General features: G+C 46.4%; 1 protein-coding gene across 6 annotated transcripts in view; it reads right to left on the bottom strand.

Moving 5' to 3' along the window:
* LOC111852341 (EMAP like 6) overlaps window positions 1-14,992 on the bottom strand; it is a 75,389-nt gene extending 60,397 nt beyond the window's left edge. For all 6 annotated transcript variants that reach the window (XM_023828171.2, XM_023828172.2, XM_072709400.1 and 3 more), the window contains exon 1: window positions 14,376-14,992. In XM_023828171.2, coding sequence (XP_023683939.2) covers window positions 14,376-14,572 — 197 coding nt within the window. In that variant the 5' untranslated portion in view covers window positions 14,573-14,992. The remainder of the gene's footprint in view (window positions 1-14,375) is intronic.
* Between the last annotated feature and the right edge of the window lie 3,722 nt (window positions 14,993-18,714).

Below are 18,714 nucleotides of genomic sequence, written 5' to 3'. Positions count from 1 at the left end.
ATGCATTGCGGAATATCTGCATTGAAATGCAACATATGGGACTCAACCAAACGCGAAAAAAAATGTTGGAATCCAGGGTACAACCCTGGTTCTTTTCCTTTCATTACCGTTCCAAAGTTACTTTCTTGCACACAGGTAACATGTCCAGGGTCTCGTGGATGGTCTCCTTGACAACAGAGCACAATCCTACCTTTGCAGCAGAAGAATGGAATTCAGATCACGAACGAAGCCAAAGACTTGGGCGGTGGGGGCGGGGGCACTCAGGCCTCAAGGAGACACAGCTTTATTGTAGAAGGATTGACAAGGGAACCAAACTCATTACTTGTCACTTGTTAAATTGCACTGGTCGGTCTCGTCTCCTGAATAGCCAGACGGTGGTGGCCCACAGCTAACCGCACAGTGATGACACCTACCTGCCACGGCAGACAAAGAGACGCTGGTCTTCATGAGTCGCTACTGGAATGCACACTATGCAAGATGTTGAATGCAAGACAACTAATGAACACCTCTCTCTCTCTCTCTATATATATATATTTTTTCCATAACTTGCCATAAAAACTCAGACATTTGCAGCTTTGCCAACTTACAGCTATGGTCCACATCTCCTTATCTTGCTGTCCATGCTGTAGGTTATGATCCTCTAAAGCTGATCTTTATATTCAGTTAGTTCCAGCTCCATACTAACCTGATCCTCCAGCAATCAATAGCCACACCCGCCTCACCCCTCTCACACGGTGGATAAATACACCATTTATTTTGATTCCGCACTCACCCTCTCGATAAAAATCTCACCATTGGTATCCCAAAAAGGGGCATTCCTGAACTGAGTGGAACCCCCAGCCCCACGAAAAAAAATTAGCTGCCATTAGCAGAGCTCATTAAATAAAGATACCCCAAGTCAACTATTCCGCCTCTTCAATCACGTTCCCCCGGCGTGGCGCCAAGGCCGCCAAGGTCTGGATCGGTTGTGTTGCAGTGCCTGAGTCTTTATCCCGCATCCATAATTCATCAGGTCCCTGTGACATTATTCAGGGGCTCAGTTCTCCGGACCGCCGATACTTTATCCAGGAAAATGCATGCCAAAATAGTATACCGCTCTTGGGTTTCCTATTTGGTGAGGAGCACCGTGGACGAATGAGGAAGCCCTTCAGCCTCACCACCTTACAGTCACTCCTTACGGTCATTCCAGCGAACTCACCCTCAGGTACCCAGAAACACTGGGAAGGAAACACTCGGGCAACATTTGCATAATAAATCCAAGTTGTGCGTCATTGGATGCTGAAACCTCTGGCCTGCTCAGAATGATAGTGAAATTAAAGGTATACATGTAAAAATAAAAATAAAAATAAAAAAAAATCTAATGAAACCACAGAATATATTTCCATTTTCCCCAGACACCCAGAGAATTCCATCTTCGTCAGCAGAGATGACAAATGTAGAGTAATGTAGAGTCATGCATTATAAAGCCTTGATAAAACTAGACAGAAGAAATTCATAACAAAACGGAATTCCTCTCATTGTGGCATCATGAGGCGTTCCTGATCCTCACAGCACCACCAAGACCCCACCTTTCATCATTAATATGTCTTTCATGTCCACCATGCCTGATAAGGGCACCGGCTGTTCCAGAAATAGTAACTCGACAGGACAGTGACCTTCAGGACAAGGGAGAGTCTGTCAGAAGACAAATAGACGGCGCTGAACTGAACAGCAGGGTGGGGGCGGGGGGGTCCAGGCTGTAATGGAAGATGACAGGCTGGGTGTGCTGTTACCAAGATGTGTGCGATAGGTGCATTAAACCACTTGACGTCTTTCATTACTCCCTGATGTGATGCATCTGAGGGAAGCAAGAGAAAGGGTGGCTTGACCAATTCATTTGTTTTGCCAGCTGATATATTGATAGGAACTTTCCCTTCAACACAAAAAGTGGCCTTCAATATTATGATCCAACAAGGGATTTCATTAATAGATTTGCCATCAAGCCCAGAATCGAGTAAGACACATAATGAACATGACATTTTTTTTCTGAAATTCTAGCTTAAATTGAGAGCTCTCTTTAATGGAATCTTTAAACACCAGCCGCAGGCGTCAGATGAACAGACCACAAAGTGGGCTCCGACGTTCCTCCCATACCATTCGGACTGGCGTCACCTCAGTCGTCCTCTATCATGTCTCTGTGTTGCAACCACACCCTTTCATCTCTTGTGAAATCAAAGCTGGACAGCCGGCATCAGAGGCACCGGTGTCCCCTCGCCACGGAATCCCGGAGCCCCTCCCCTGGTGTGGGATTTGACGTGGGGCCTCCTCCCAGTTGCCCCGGGCAACACCAGAGATGCTCTGAGCTACAGACAGAGTGAAAATGACTTTGTCAAATGGAGTTTCCCTGTCTGAGACTTAACACTATTCTGTGTGGGGGCTGGGAATTACACAATGAGCCAAGAGATCAACACTGTCTTTTCAGAATCACTCTGGATATACAGATTCAGAAAATGCTAATTGTGATGCTTCTCTTTGGGCCTCACACATCTACCGACATTCCAGTATGGAAGGAAGTCTCTTAAGGCTAACTGTAACTTTACCATGAATATCATAACCCCGAAAATCGATATTATGCAGAAATTTGAGTCGTAACAACACTACCAAGGCCTTGAGAGACAGCCGACGAAGATGGACAGCGAAATCTGTCCATTTCCTTTACATCGTGTTACACTCACTTCAAAATTAACTTGGTAACCCTACCTATTAGCTCAGCATGGGTAAGATGGTACTACTAGCGTTTGCCTGTGTAACTAATGCAAGCTGGACGCAAACAGAACCAACAATGGTTTTCCTTCGCCATCACCTGCTCTCCTTAGCTTTAGTTACTGCGATGTGGGTGTCGCTAAAAGGAGGCGCGAATGCTACAGGGAGCGCAGCCGCTAAGCTAGCCTGTTGGTATCCCACATTAACCCAGGTAGATGAGCTCGGTGTTCACCGGGCCGTGACATCCGGCCGCCTTCACCTCAGGTGGAAGCGGGAAGACGTCCGCTGTCAAAACAAACAGGCGCGCGCCCGCTGCGGCCGGCGTTTCCGTAACTGAAGGAGACGTTTGGCTGGCTTCTGTTGTGCCGCTCAGGCGACTCCCTGCGTAAAGCAGACACCAACATACAATAAAAATAGACACAGCAGGAAGGGGGGGGGGGGGCAGTGGTGCCAAATTAAACCTCTGATTAAATAAGTCTGTCTTTCCGAGCAAGTCTGCAGTCACTGGAACGAAGATGCTTTTTCTTCAGGCTTGGACTGCGGCAGCTTCCAGTGAGGCACGGGGACCTTCCGCTACCATGAGGTCTGCCCGTCCGGCTCAGACCGGCTTCTCCGTGGCGACGGAATCCACGCTCTTTCGTAATAAGCATGAAGGCCCCTACATGGTCGGCAGCCAGATACCTGAGGGCTACCACCATCTGCTCAGCCCAAAAAAAAATAATAAAATGGAAGAATAGTAAAACACCATCTATTCTTAGCAGGCATCAAATCAGAGCACGCTAATAATAGTCAGCAATGACCCTGAAGAACCGCATGCATTTCTTGGTAAAGAAAAAGTGATAACCTAATTCATAAATACCTCAGTGCTGCTTGGGGAAGTGGGGGAGGGGGGCAAAGTAAAAGCAAAACTGCTGTTTATTCTTAAATATTTACTTCCTTGTTTTTTTTTTTCTCTTATATGGTATCTTCTGCGCACCACTCCAGAAACTGCACGGGCAACGTCTGAAGAGACGTCACTCACTTCAGCGGAAGGTTCTTCAGAAAATCAACTAAACGTTCAACAGTGAGACGACATTAGTCTTTAAATATAGCGAAAACTTTGTTCCCGTATTTATGATAACTAAAGTAGCATTTCTTTAGATCTGTGTAGCTCTGGAACAAATATGAGAAGCAAAAATGAGTAGTTAACGAAGGCTACTGAGTTTCCACACCTAAATTCTTGGGAAACCCCACCCCCCAATATACAGTAGCTCAGTGTTTCCCAAACCAGTCCTCATGGAACCCAGCTCCCAGCCAATCAGGAACACCAGATACCTGGTACAGGTCAGCTGGGAGCTGAGAGGAAGCAAAAGCGTGGACTGTCCAGGGTTCCCCAAGGACTGGGTTGGGAAACACTGCAGTAGCTCATGGCTGACAATTTTTAACCTTGCACCAAAGATTAATAATATCCCCAAAGGTAAGCAAATAAATGAGGAGCCCATGCTGATTTGGTGGCTACACCTATTCCTGTCCTTCACTTCCCCAGAGAACAGGAAAATCCACGTTTAGCAATGTGCTTAAATGTTTGCAATCCACTGGGGAGATGAAACTTCTACAACCTCAGTGTTCACACTCCTAACCACCAACTACCATCACAGTTAGTCTTGTCACCTGCAATCCAACCCAATCCAACCCAATCGTTCCCTTGTTTGGCTCCGCTTGGCTGGGCCAGACCTTGTTCCGGCCCTCCGTTTCCAGAACAGCGTCTGCAGGATTTTTGCACCCCTGACCCAGCTTGCGTCAACCTCAAGCTTCAGCAGATTTCTTCTCCATGGAGACAGATGGATCCCTGCTTCAGCCGGCTCCCGTGAGAGAGTTAATATACCATCTCTGTAATGGTTCCCTTGGCCACCTGCCCTCTCTTGGCTGCCCCGATGCATAATCAATTACGCCTTTATCCGCTGTCCATTGCCCCTGAACGTTTGTGGCCTTGGCGCGGACTCTTCCAGAACTGGCAGTGGCTTTGATTTTTACGGCAATCTGCTTTCACGTTTGCACAGATGTACAAATGGGCTAGGCGGCTGTGCAGGGGATCCTCGCCGATTCGCCGCACTCGGGGAGAGGAAGCAGGGCCCTTCAACACCTGCTCTCCATGACACCACGTGGAACTGAGCTTTCATTTCTTTCATATTGTGGATCTCTCTTGCCAAGCACTTGACAAGAACTTAATTGCACCATACAGTGAACGAATCATGTGGCAGGACACTTAAACTCCCAAGAAGAGTTCTGACATTTATGCTAATGGCCCCATCCTCTCCTGAAACCTTGAAATCTCTCAATAACAAACAGAAGGATCCTGAAATATCCAGGAAAACAACAGGTAGGTAAAGGATGAGAGAAATCTCTATCAGAATCACTACTTTTTTTTATCATTTTAATTTTCAAAAAAGGACATTATGGTAATGTAGAAATTAAGCAGATTTTTATTAATGCCTATTGTTTGCTTTGTTTAAAAAAGGATGTTTGACGTATCAGTTTTTTTTAACGTTTCATACTTGTACTTTGAAGATCTCTTGGCTCTTGTTCTAAGGACAGACAATGACAGTGACTGACTACTGAGCCCACTTGACTGACTTCTGCCAACCAGAGTAATGCTCCTCTCCGGCTTTCAATGAAGATATCAGCCTTGAAGAACAGAGGACGGGTGCCTGCTTTTAAGGCTGTCCTCTAGGGGGGGGCGGGGATGTATAACAATGAGAATACAAAAATACACAATTTAGGACACCCCATCCCATCCCAAAGTTTAAAGTAATTTAGGTATCGCCTAAAAAAAGCCAACACGTAACAACAACAGTTTTAGCTGACAGCGAAACATCTGCAGAGACTCCAGATTAACAACATAAGATCAAAAGCTCATCCCATCACGCAAGTTTGCATGTCACTCCCAGAAAAACGCCGGCCCTGTCAATCACCTGAACCACCGCATATGGCCACAGGAGATGACGAAACAGGCTGCTGTCTACCAGCTACGAAATGTCGATTCCACCCATTGGCAGGAAAACACAAACCCAGGGCTTTTATAAACATTTACTTCTTCGGGTGAAGAGCACAGCCTTTTAAACTGGGATATAGGTCGATTCATCTCTAGGTATAAAGATGGATGACAGGGTTACAGAGAGTCGTTGGTAAAGATCCCTGGACATGACGCCACGAGGACAGTTAACCCTTATCGATAATCTATACCAGCTTACTTTCAGCAGCTGATCACATCAGTGCCGGGAAAGAGGGCGGAATTAGGTCAATCAGCGAAATAATTAAGTCATTTAGGAACTTAAGTGGTGAGGTGGAATAGAAACCGTCCCACATTAACCTACCGGAACCTGGGGTGGACACCTCCATGGGGTGTCATTAGTTGAGCTGAGTTATATGCGACTGTTGAATTCAATGACTGGTTTCAGCAAGCAGCGGATGAATGGATGCAGGATGGCACCTAATCTTACACGAATGGCAAGTTCTGGAAAGGTGGGACCCAGTCAAACGGGCAGCCTTTACCCCCAAATCCCTCCTGTCACTTCTGGGAGGGAGCAAAAACGTGGACAGTCTGACAGGGAATCTGGGAAGGAGCAAAAACGTGGACAGTCTGACAGGGAATCTGGGAGGGAGCAAAAACGTGGACAGTCTGACAGGGAATCTGGGAGGGAGCAAAAACGTGGACAGTCTGACAGGGAATCTGGGAGGGAGCAAAAACGTGGACAGTCTGACAGGGAATCTGGGAGGGAGCAAAAACATGGACAGTCTGACAGGGAATCTGGGAGGGAGCAAAAACGTGGACGTCTGACAGGGAGTCTGGGAAGGAGCAAAAACGTGGACAGTCTGACAGGGAATCTGGGAGGGAGCAAAAACGTGGACAGTCTGACAGGGAATCTGGGAGGGAGCAAAAACATGGACAGTCTGACAGGGAATCTGGGAGGGAGCAAAAACGTGGACCATCTGTGGGTCCCCGGTGACCGGACTGGGAAACACTGCACTAGAGCCTTAAATATGCAGCCACCGAACTCAGAGTCAGCTTGACATCGTCTTCCAGTTAAACTGCCCATGAATGACACTATGCAATAAAATATGAGTCATACACCTGATGTCGTGATACACTGTTTACTCCAGACACCTATACATAACTTTTAATATCATCAACATTGACTAATATCTGGCTGTGATGCTGATCTCATTTCGATTCATATCCACTTACGTTGTTGCTTAGAATTCGGTACCATTTGTGCAAAATATAAAAATAATTAAATTACAGTGAATATGCATCTCGAAGGTCAATGCCCTATCTCCATCTTAGATGGTGTGCAGGAAAAGTCTCTCGTGGCGTTGAAGATGATCTCTCTCGTATTACATTATTAATTAATGAGGTACTTAACTTTGTAAGTGGTGCATAAATCAGCAGCTGATTCACATGTAACGGGCAGAGCCTCGTCCTGCGAGCCCGAGATCCAGGTCAGGCCAGGCGGAAATAAGAGCCAGTACAAATCTGTTCTGAACCACCATTATGCAACTGAATCAAAGTCCCCAGTACAAAAAACTATGCAAATGCTGTAGAAAATTAGCATCATAATCACCTGAGTTAATTATTATATGATTCTGATTGCCCTGCTGTTTCCACACTCACTTAAGTTTGCATTTGCCCGCCATTCTGATGCAGCAGTCTGTCGTTGCCCGTGGCAGCAACTTGCAACAAGACGACAATCACTCTCTCCACTAGGTGGAGTCACGGGCTGGTTAAAAAAATGCTACTTATCGCTTCGGTTTTGCACACTGACAGGCAACCTGCAGTTGAGCTGGTGGAACATGATGAATGTTAAACTAAAGCAATAAAAATGTGCTCTGTTTCCTGCAATGATTTTTGAGGGTGTGGGGGGGTCACACATTCAGGTCAGAAAAAGTCATCATTAAAGGTCATATGCTCATTTACCTTCACATCTCAGCGACCCGCAGCCCTGCCCTGTGCCAAGGGCAAAAACTGACGTCTTGATGTACGTTTGGCTTTGATTAAACGTTAAGGGCAAAAATTCATCAAGTTCCATTTCATACACAGACGTCCAGCACCTTGACTCACATCTAGTGAGGCGGTGATTTTGACGAGGTTTATTTAGAAAATGCCATGCAACACACCTCACAGCTGCCCATGTGTGATTATGCCACATATCCCCCCCCCATTGGCTTCAAAGAGAAGCAGTGCAGGTTTGCTTCAGACTCCGAGGAAGTGGGCGGCACTTGGCTAATAAACTTTGTGTTTTTCCTCGCAGTCCTGACGCCTGACGAATTTTTAAGTTCTCATCAGCTGGTCTGACAGTGTGTCCCCGAGCCGCAAGCCCTCGGGCTGATGGGGTCACCCCCCCCCTCCATTCCACGCATCCCAGCTCCCCTCCACTCATCGCCTCGACCCCAAACCAGCGACTCTGCTGGACACTCCAGCAAGCCGACATCAGAGTCAGGAGGAGAAGCGCCCGTCCTGCAAGGGCCACTCGCTTCCCCATCGGCAATGCTTACCAACACTCAAACTACGCGGCCCCCCCTGCTGGGCACAAAGAGTCATTACACTAAATATTAATTAAACATGTTCCTTAATTAGCAGATTCTGAAGTAGCAGCTACAATCTTCTGGCTTGCTAGCTATTTATTTATTTTTGGAAACTAAGGGGGGGGGGGGGGGGTTCTGAACTGACTGAGGGTCCCAGATACAACAAATCCTGTCCCCCCATAGATTTTGTTCTCAGAGTGCCCCCCCCCCCCCCCCCCCGACACAGAAGATAGATAATTAAACAACCAAAGCAGGAAGGATCTGGAATACCTTCAAGTCACTCTGAATCCACAGTTACCATCTAACCATAAAATGCTGGCAAATCCATTTCTACCTTCTGGGAACATTCATAATCCAGTATAAATATTTATCCCTTTATTTTAATTCACAACAATCATTGCTGGCAAGAAAGTTCTGCAGAGTCAAGGCAAGTCTGCTGCCACGTTAGCAGGAAGCTAATTAAGCAATTACCTTTGAGAGCATAAATTTGCCCAGTCACTTAGAAAAAAATGTAATAATAAAAAAAAAATGGTGCTTTAAATATTGCAGTGTCTTTGTCCTGAAAGCTTCTGGAAGTGCAGGCAGGCGATCTGGCAGAATCGAGAAATTACCCCATTTCCTAATTGCGTTGTTGAGCCCCAGACCAGATTAATGCACTTTCAGCTCCCTTCAGAAGACGGCGCAGGGCTGCCGTCACTGAAGGAGAGGGGACAGCCCGGCCATGCCCCCCACCCCCGGAGCGTACCAGGGGCAGCGCCATGCCCGCTCCTCATTGCCCGTCTCTCATCGCACCGGCTGTCAGCGGCACCACGCGATAGCCCCACCGGATAGCAGAGGCTTTCGCTCTTCACCTGTGCCAGTGGAATATCAGCCGGTAAAGCGCTCCAGTCACCCAGACTGGTTATTTTCCAGCGTTCACTACACAGCCTCTTGTCCGAAATGGCACCGTTAGGTCAAAGAGAAGTCAAGGCGACACAAAATAACATATTTGGGTCCAGGACCTCCATTATCATCATTTTTATGATTATTATGCTATGACCAATAAAACTATTTACAGTGTCTCATTGACTAAACCCAAATTTATACAGACGCTCCCCGGCTTACGATGGTCTGTGTTATGATATTTCGACTTTACAATGGGTAAATGTTTTTCACCTTCAGGTCAATATTCAATAAATTATTCTAAAATAGGCTCCATGTTAATGATTTTGCCCTACTGTAGGCTAATGTGAGTGTTCTAAGCATGTTTAAGGTAGGCTAGGATATAATGTGTGTTAGGTTAGGTGTACTGTATTAAAATACATTTTCGCCTTACGATAGGTTTATCGGAACATAACCCCATCATGACCAGGGAGAGGCTGTATATATTTTTTGAACTTCAAAAATGATAATGCCATTCATGAGGGCTGGGGTCATTTTAAGCGGGAAATGCAAAGGAACAGCTGATGATAAAGCTAATCTCCGAGTTAGCGCTCCAAGGTGATTTCAGTGGTAGGTGTGTTACATCCCGTATGGGGTTGCAGGCACAGGGTCTGCGGCAGCGTTTTAGGATCATCAAAAGCACATGGCGTGACGTTCCCCTTTGTAGGCAAACAACCCCATTACAACGAAAAACAGACGCCCCTGGAGGCAGATTCATTACCGTGTCTTTAAGCTGCTCCCTATAATTTCAAGGGTGACCAGTTTCAATCCTTCTTGACATATTTCTCTCACAGTTGGTCTCCATCAACAGGAAAATAATGCAGCTATGGTGGCGACATACAGATTTATCTTGTTTTGCCCAAACATGGTACATGCGCACCATCCTGAAATAAACGAGGGTACATGCGCACCATCCTGAAATAAACGGGGGTACATGCGCATCATCCTGAAGTAAACAGGGGTACATGCGCACCATCCTGAAGTAAACGGGGGTACATGCGCACCATCCTGAAATAAACGAGGGTACATGCGCACCAACCTGAAATAAACGGGGGTACATGCGCACCAACCTGAAATAAACGGGGGTACATGCGCACCATCCTGAAGTAAACGGGGGTACATGCGCACCAACCTGAAATAAACGGGGGTACATGCGCACCATCCTGAAATAAACGGGGGTACATGCGCACCATCCTGAAGTAAACGGGGGTACATGCGCACCATCCTGAAGTAAACGGGGGTACATGCGCACCATCCAGAAATAAACGGGGGTACATGCGCACCATCCAGAAATAAACGGGGGTACATGCGCACCATCCTGAAATAAACGGGGGTACATGCGCACCATCCTGAAGTAAACGGGGGCACATGCGCACCATCCTGAAGTAAACGGGGGTACATGCGCACCATCCTGAAGTAAACAGGGGTACATGCGCACCATCCTGAAGTAAACGGGGTGGCAATTCTCGTTATCCGGGCCTTGTTATTGAAACAGAAACCAGAGGCGATGTCACCAGGCGGCTCCGAAACTACAGGAGGTGCAGGGTGTCCCTTTGGAGCAGGAATGGGGGGGGAGGGGGGGGTGACAGCGCCTCCAGTTACACCCACCTGTGGCGACAGAGGATAACCATGGCAAACTGAAATATGGAGATGTCCATTGCAGTCCTCTGAGAAAGCAAGGGGGGCCGACCAGGTACTCAAGGCAGTGAATTGGGAACCCCCCCCCCCCTCTGGCTTCCCTCCCATCTCACCACATGATCAGGGGTGTGTGATCTGGGAGCTCAAGGCAACAAGCCCCCCGTTTGTGATTTCAGCCCCCACCCCTGAGCTCGCAAAGCCCACTCTCGGCATTGATGCAACACTTTAGCAACGCCTTGTAGGAACACCATCGACTGCCAATCAGCTTCCAAAGGACCATAAGCAGGTATCCATGGTCGCTAACGACAGGCGCAAAGGTCACCTGGCCGATTCTAGCCTCTTTAAGGCTTCACCCAGTGGACTCTGGTGCTGCGAAAGGAGCTTCCCTCTGAGAAGCAGCATCAGGCACCTTCACGAGCCGGAAAGCCACGCCGTTCCTGGGGCGACACCCATGTCGACTCCGCGCATGCGTGTATGTGTGTGTGCGCCTTTTTAAAACTGAAAGACAGGTGCTGTCTGCTTCCACGAACTGGCTGCCACCTTTAGAACCGCAGCAGGACTGCGCTCAGTAGTTAATAGTGCATGAATGTAATTCCTGACATTATCTCAGCCGCCTATTCAAAGCTGTTGAAAGCAGATATGGTTTACCACATCGCACTGATTTAAAGGTACAGTAACACCTAGCTGGAACATTCTGTAATTATTTATTAATGAAGACATTATTCTCATTACCTGGAAATGTATATCCGGTACTTGTGCAGCGAGTACTGGTAAATTCACGTTCTACTGAATGGGGAAACAAGCACTTGTATATTACAGTCCAATAGTGCAGAAATGCAACGTGTCAATTTGGGAATGGGTGAACCGTAAAGGCAAGCTGAGTAGCTACATGTTTGAAGCATCATGGCTGGAGGAACCAGGTGCTTGGGTGAAGGTCTATACATACAACTGGATCTTAATCTTCATGCAGGGAGCTAGATAAATCAGAGCTAGATAAGATTTTAACAACTCTGAGCTATTAGTTAAGTTCTCCCCAAACGAGCATGATGGGCCGAATGGCCTCCTCTCGTTTGTAAATTTCTTATGTTCATATTAAGTTGCCATGTGACCCTCTAAGAAACCAATCAGGACTGAGCTGAGAGAGAGACACGCCCCCATTAGACAGAAGCCGACCAGCCAAAGACGTTGTGGATGCAGCTCTGGTATTAGGCTAACATTTTAGTTACACAGTGACTAGCGCTGATCAGTTATAAACCCACATTTTTGGGGCTGTGTGGAATGAAAGAGTTAATATATAACGAGTCAGTCAAATGGGAGGAGAGATGGCCTGGCTTTGCCCTGTGACTGTAAGGATCGCTGAGAGGAGGACAGCAGGAGCAAGATCCTTTAACATCCGCAAACTCACACAGATACAAGTCATTCCCCTTCCTGCTGGAGAAAAACCACAACAAGCCGCTGGTGAAATTGCCTCAGTGTTTCCCGAACTCCTATTAGACAGTGATTGCTACATCCCCCCCAACTTAAATTTCTCAAAGTCCCCCCCCCCCCCCCAACAGCCAGATGCCGCTGATTAATACCCGTATGACGCCTGCAAGACGGGTCCATCCTAAAATTATGCACGGTGCTAATCCATCAACATGGCGTAAGCGATAAAAACTTCCAAATGAGAATGTAACCCGGACGCAAGGAAATGGATGGGAGGAAATTTAATTTCACAGCCGTCTTCGTGGCTGAAGCGTGGATACGCATCCCAGTTGGGATATAACGGGACAGACTGAATGAGTGTTCCTTTACTGCAAACAACCGCTGGAGAGATGTGAAATGACGCCTAATTATTCCAAATTGAAACAATACAAATTGTTCCTTCATAGGCAGTGATGTGATAACATTTTCCAGATTTTCTGCGTTGAATAGGTTAATCAAACTGCCTTTTTCTCATCAAATAAAGGCTTCCTTTGGGCCACAGAAGTGTAGGATGGATGTGCCTGGCTTTACACGACAAAGCGGGCACTAATATCACAAGAGAAGTCCGCCAAACATCATGTCACCAACACCAGCAGTATCTACTGAAAGGCAACCACAGCACACCATGTTACCCTTACAATGACGCCTGGGGTCCTCAAGTGAGAGTGCAGATGAAAACAAGGCTGTTTGGGGCTGTAACGGCCTCTGAGAAAACCTCTCAGACCAGACTAGGTGATGGATTTGTCAAATGGTGGACAGCCGGTGTGACAAAGAAAAGAGAGCATTACTGTCCCAATAGGACCACCTGAAATACTCTCACTGGGGTCTGGACCTCACACTCCTAGACAAGTAAAGCACCCCAACTGGTGTGCTGGGATACAGACCAATTCTTTGATGACACCACCTGCATTTAGCAGCTGTAATAACACATCTGTCTAATTCCCTTTCATTAAGGGCCGGTTAAGCTGCTGACCTGCGATTCTGCACAGGTATCATGGGGTGCAAACGACAGGTCCTCATGGAGCATTGCTGAGCTCCAGGACCCACCTCAGGATGCCCTTCCGGCTGATGCTGACACGAACGCCAGCGCCTCACCATGGAGAAAGCTGCTGGAAAGCAACACACCAGTAGAACGGGCCACCGCGCAGTGACTGCACCGGTGGGAGAGACATTCATCCTTCTGCAAATCCTGCACTTTGGAGTGGAGACACTGCCATCTGAACCTTGCAATGCAGCTGATTTGTCTCTACATCACTGGTCACAGAATCTCCTGAATGCATGTGTCAAAACAGTGAGTGTAATAGGATGGATAAAAATCTGAACAGTACTGATGTGTGGAAAAATAAACAGACCGCTTGAGCCGTGAAATAGGCATTTCGGAATATAACAGATATGTGCTAGACAAAGATTAGGCCTGCTATGAGGATTTTTGTCAAACCCCAACAGGGATTTTCTGTAGTCTTAAGAACATGAGTCCTTTTCTTTATTCTTGATGATGCAGTTTGAGTCAACATAAGACCTGCCTACTTTCCGGTGAGATATACAGAGTGCAGTAACAGCAGACATTTTTTGGCGAAACATACTGTCGTGCAATCCATCGTAAATGGCTCCAGCAAGACTTTTTCATCCGCATTTCAGGAGGATCAGTCTTTAAGGGAATCAGTTTTTAATTAGACGTGTGCCATCGGTCGCCGACTAGGGAATTCCGTAAAATTTATGGCGGTTTCGTATGACATGACTAAAGAAGCTTTTGTATCAAACAGTGCAGGTAAAGAGCCCCTAGATGCCTATATGACGGACAGCACCTCCCAGCAGCAGAGCCGCGCCGGGAACGCGCAGCACGTCCGCAGCTGTCAGGAGCGCGCACGCTTTTCGCTTTGGCGGGGAAAACTATAGCAGTAGCTGGGGTAGAAAATGGATGGATGGATGGATGGATGGATGGATGGATGAACATATATATATTATATACAAGAAGTTTATTTAAAACACACGCTCTGACAATCAAAGAATGGATTTTTAGGGAAAGTCACCAAGATTAAGGTGCTTACCTGATAATGTCATCGTTGTGTCCCAGGTAAAACTTCTGCGTGTGCTCCCTGGTGTTGTAAACCACGCCGACCCCGGCCACGAAGTACACCACCTCTTTACCGGCGGTGTAATACAGGTTGTTGCGGCACTGGTGCCCCCTGTACCCGTAAACCCACTCCAATCTCAGCTGGCAACGGGGAGCGGTCCGGTCGGCCATGATACTCGACAATTTCTGTATTACCCCGATATTCCGACCGCAACTTCAGATAAACCCTTCACCAAAACGCGCCAACATGCATCGACCTTTTTCGTTACAACAGAAATTGGGGTCCAAAACTATACCCCCTTGTCACAATGAAATTATCAAAATGTTCATAATTGTACTTTATCCGCTTTTGCAATGAATGTGTTATTTTTCAGCAATTCCCCTCAGTGCTGAGCCCCTCTAGGGAGCCTTAACGACCAGATGCACCCGAACTCCATTCATAATTCACCTCCGTGTATCCTGACAAACTCCCCTCTCCTCCGGATCGAGTCCGCTTTCGTCAATGAACTTTTCCGCCTCTTTCCACCGCGGTAAGGATCCGTGTTTCCCTGCTGATGAAAGGCGCCCACCCGGAAAGCCCGGCGCCTCAGCGAGCATGGCTATAAGCGGGCAACACGGCACGGAACAGGCACATTTTAAAACGGACCGGCTGCTACGACAAAACAAGCGGGATTCGTGCACAACTGGAAGTGCACCTGACTACCGCGAAAAACACACTATCTGCAATCTAATCCGATGCTTTATCATTAGTCACAATTAACGCCCGTTACCATGCATCTGCTTTAAAAAAGCAGCAATAAAATGTTTCTAAATCTAGCAAACAGGCACGGAACAGGCCGAACGCAATGTCAGACTGCCATTCATAAATCTGATCGCAGTAAATCCCTCTGTGACACCGCCGCGATCAGCAGAGGATCTCCGAGGCTGAGCCAAGAACCAGCGCTGTGCGACCTGCCTTGACAGCCTCTAGTGCCTGGCTGCCGCTCCTCTTCCTCCTAGCGAAGACGCCCCGAAATGCAAATTTTCCGCCAACTTCATAGCGAAGGCAAGTAATGAGACAGCGTCCGGCCACGGTCGCTGTCAGCGCGTCCCCCCAGCTCGATGGGCATCTCGCACAGGCAGCTAAGACCGCAGCCGCTCCGGACAGTCAATTGTCATAGTACGCAGAAGACAGCAGCCGGTACCGGTGGAAAGAATTAAAACAACAAATAACAGGGGGAAAACCTTCACAGAATCCTTATTCTGTGAACCACATCTGAGGTGACACTTGGCGTAGGGAGGCTACACTCTGTAGTATTTCTACCTAGTGAATTCACGTACTGTTTTCGAGAATAGGCGATTTGGTTCCTAGGTGATAGCAGCACTCGGTTACTACGACGCCTTGAGGGCCGCCCCTGCTGCCGACGCCGCACATAAGAGCGGCCAACTTGCAAAGGCTCCTGGGAATTGGTGTTTCTGGATCCGCCGTGTGACGCACATACAACTTCGGAGAGAACTACAATTACCAGAAACCTCATATCTCCAGCGTTGTCCAAGGTCCTTAATCGGAGGAACCGAAGGTGCTAGTCGTGCGAGAAGCCCCTTTTGCTGGATAGTACAATATGGGGCTGTTTGTAGTAAGCTGAAGTGATAAACGGTAACGTATTGGATCAGGTGCGCTTTGCGGAAATGTAGGCGGTTCCATTGTATAATCTATAGTATTTGATGTTATCTCACGATGTATACGATAGAAAGTGGACATGCGCCTTTCAACGTATACCATATTACACATCACGCCCTGTATTTTATTTATACTTATTCATTTTGGAAGCATTTAAAGCATTTCGTATCAAGATATAATCATCATTTCTTTATATATCTGTATTTAGTGGTAGAACAAAAAACAACGACTTCCATTTCCCGCTTTTATACCAAGGGTCGTTTCGGGAAACGTAGGGGTTTGATCGTGGTACAGCAATTTGATTTTGACCGTATTGAAATGGTTTTTGCTTTTTATTCATTTATACTTATGTGCGTATTATAATAAAGTAAGCATTACATAAAGTAAATATTACAGTAAATATTACACTTCGTGCGCCAGGATGTAATAAAAACATGCGGTTAATTAAATAATACAATCTAGGATCCAGACAGCGCTGCGATTAAAACCCACAGATGCAAACATTCATCAGGTTAAGATTTAAAAAGGCATAGTCGCCCAACCCTGCATGTACTGTCATTATACTAGCACGTATTACTGCGGTATTGGTACAGTCCACGGCTTTTGAGGGGTAATCTATGTCCCTTTTCATGTGCCATCTTCATAGACCCTTAACCTGATTTAATGAGCTATAAATTATTACGAGATTGCAAAGAATTTAATCTATGGCCAGTAGCTAGAAATTCTGATCCCCTGCTTGGCTTTCCCCAAAGTAGATAGAATTTGTTGGGGGTGGGGGGCTGAAGTCTTACTTAAATGTATTTGAGTACATGTGTAAACTGGGTAAAGCAGTTACAAAAATGTGTATGTGCCTCTGCTTAGATATGTTACGTATTATTTTATATGCAGGGCTGGATCTGTGCACGTTAATTGACACACAGCCTGTCTAAATCTGTACAGAAATACACAGTTTAAGGTTTAGCCCTCAAAGCAGCAATGTCAGATCCTCCCTCCTTCCACCCGAGCTTCATTCATCACATACTGAAGCTCCATGTTAACTGATGCATCTTCTGTGCCAACTTGGGACTTGGCCAACAGCTCAGTGGAGAAGGTTCCAGAAAACCATCAGAACTGTTAATTGTAGCCGGAAGGCGTAAATATTATCACGGCTGACGAGAATGAGTCTGCTGGGTCATTAATGTACGATAGATTGGCAGATCGTATTTTTAAGGCAACGGCTCCAATGTGACATGTGACTGATGGTTAGATAGTGCAATTGCAACTTTGGCGTGATCAATTAATGAAACGTTTCCCTTCCGCAGAGCTAAAAACTCCATCTTTAAAATTAGAAATATTGCCGCAATGCAATATGTAGCTAGTGCCAGCGTGGAATTGCACAGAATTTGCCAAATTATACATAATCAATGCAGTGCAACTCTGCTCTAGTCAGGAGTATAAATCCTGTGTTCTGCCAACAGGGATGAAAAACAGGCACATTAAGAACACTTAAGTGAGCAAGTTTGTTAAACTGTTTAATCAACTTTAGAATTATTTTCTTGGTGGTTACTGTTGCAATTTGTAACTAATAAAAATGTGCAACCCTCACCGCAAGCAATATTTCATTTCATATTTATCCCAGTAGCCTCCAGAATAGTACAGTTGATCATGCGTGTTGCCCTGGATAACACCGTCGCCAAAAGCAACTGTAAAATTGTATTTTAGCCTGAGATGTAATTCTTGCCCAAGGCGTGACTATTCTGCCATCATGTCCTCACGACGGGTACTGCAGCTCACTTCCAGTGTCAGACCACACGGGACATGAGTTGGTTCTTGGGAAAAGAACAAAAGCAGATCAGAGGGAATGAATGGCGATCTATTGCTCCCTGAAGAATAATGGTGCATGTTTTTGACCTGTGGTACCTGAACGGATTGGCCTATGAAAAGGTGGCTTTTTTGACACCCCCTCCAAATAACATCCCCGGGGGAGAGCTGTGCTTTATGGAGGGAAACAAACTCATATCCTTGATCCTTCAATGATTTTCCTCAAAGACATTTGGCATTACATTTGGCAGCAAAACTGTCCCTCTGTGTCCTTTGGAGCTGTTCAACACAAAACAAAGATTCGAGACCTGCTTTGCTTATAAATGGTACGACGTACAACAGACATCGGCAAACATACAATTATAATTCACAGTCACAAGCACCAACTCATTGCACCACTGAAACTCGTGTTCCCTGCGACAGGCTCCAGGGACTGCAGTGCATTACTGACCGAAAGCAAATACAGCATCGCTAGTCTTAATGTTTTCTCTTTTTTAGGTATTATAAAAACGTTCTTGTATGCGAAAGCCTGTAGCTCCTGTCATATCTACTTTGTCTTCTTGCGCCCCCTTCTGGCGTAGAAACAGACCGCTCAGTACAATTCAAACACGCGGCACGCAACGCGCGCGACCCGATTATAAGGCAAGTCTCATTCTTATTTGCACCGGAAGAGCCAGATACATGCTCTGAATCACCGTTAAACTATCAAACTCAGGCAGAAAGTACATACATAAATCAAGGATATATAGATAAAATTTAGAATTATATCTCAATAAAGATTTGAGATTCAAACAAAAACCGCCTGATTCCCATCTTAATACAGACATGTATCCAGTGAAATCGAATAACTGCA

This window comes from Paramormyrops kingsleyae, chromosome 3, assembly GCF_048594095.1.
Source record: "Paramormyrops kingsleyae isolate MSU_618 chromosome 3, PKINGS_0.4, whole genome shotgun sequence".
Lineage (NCBI taxonomy): Eukaryota > Metazoa > Chordata > Actinopteri > Osteoglossiformes > Mormyridae > Paramormyrops > Paramormyrops kingsleyae.
This window is presented reverse-complemented; position numbering and strand designations above follow the sequence as displayed.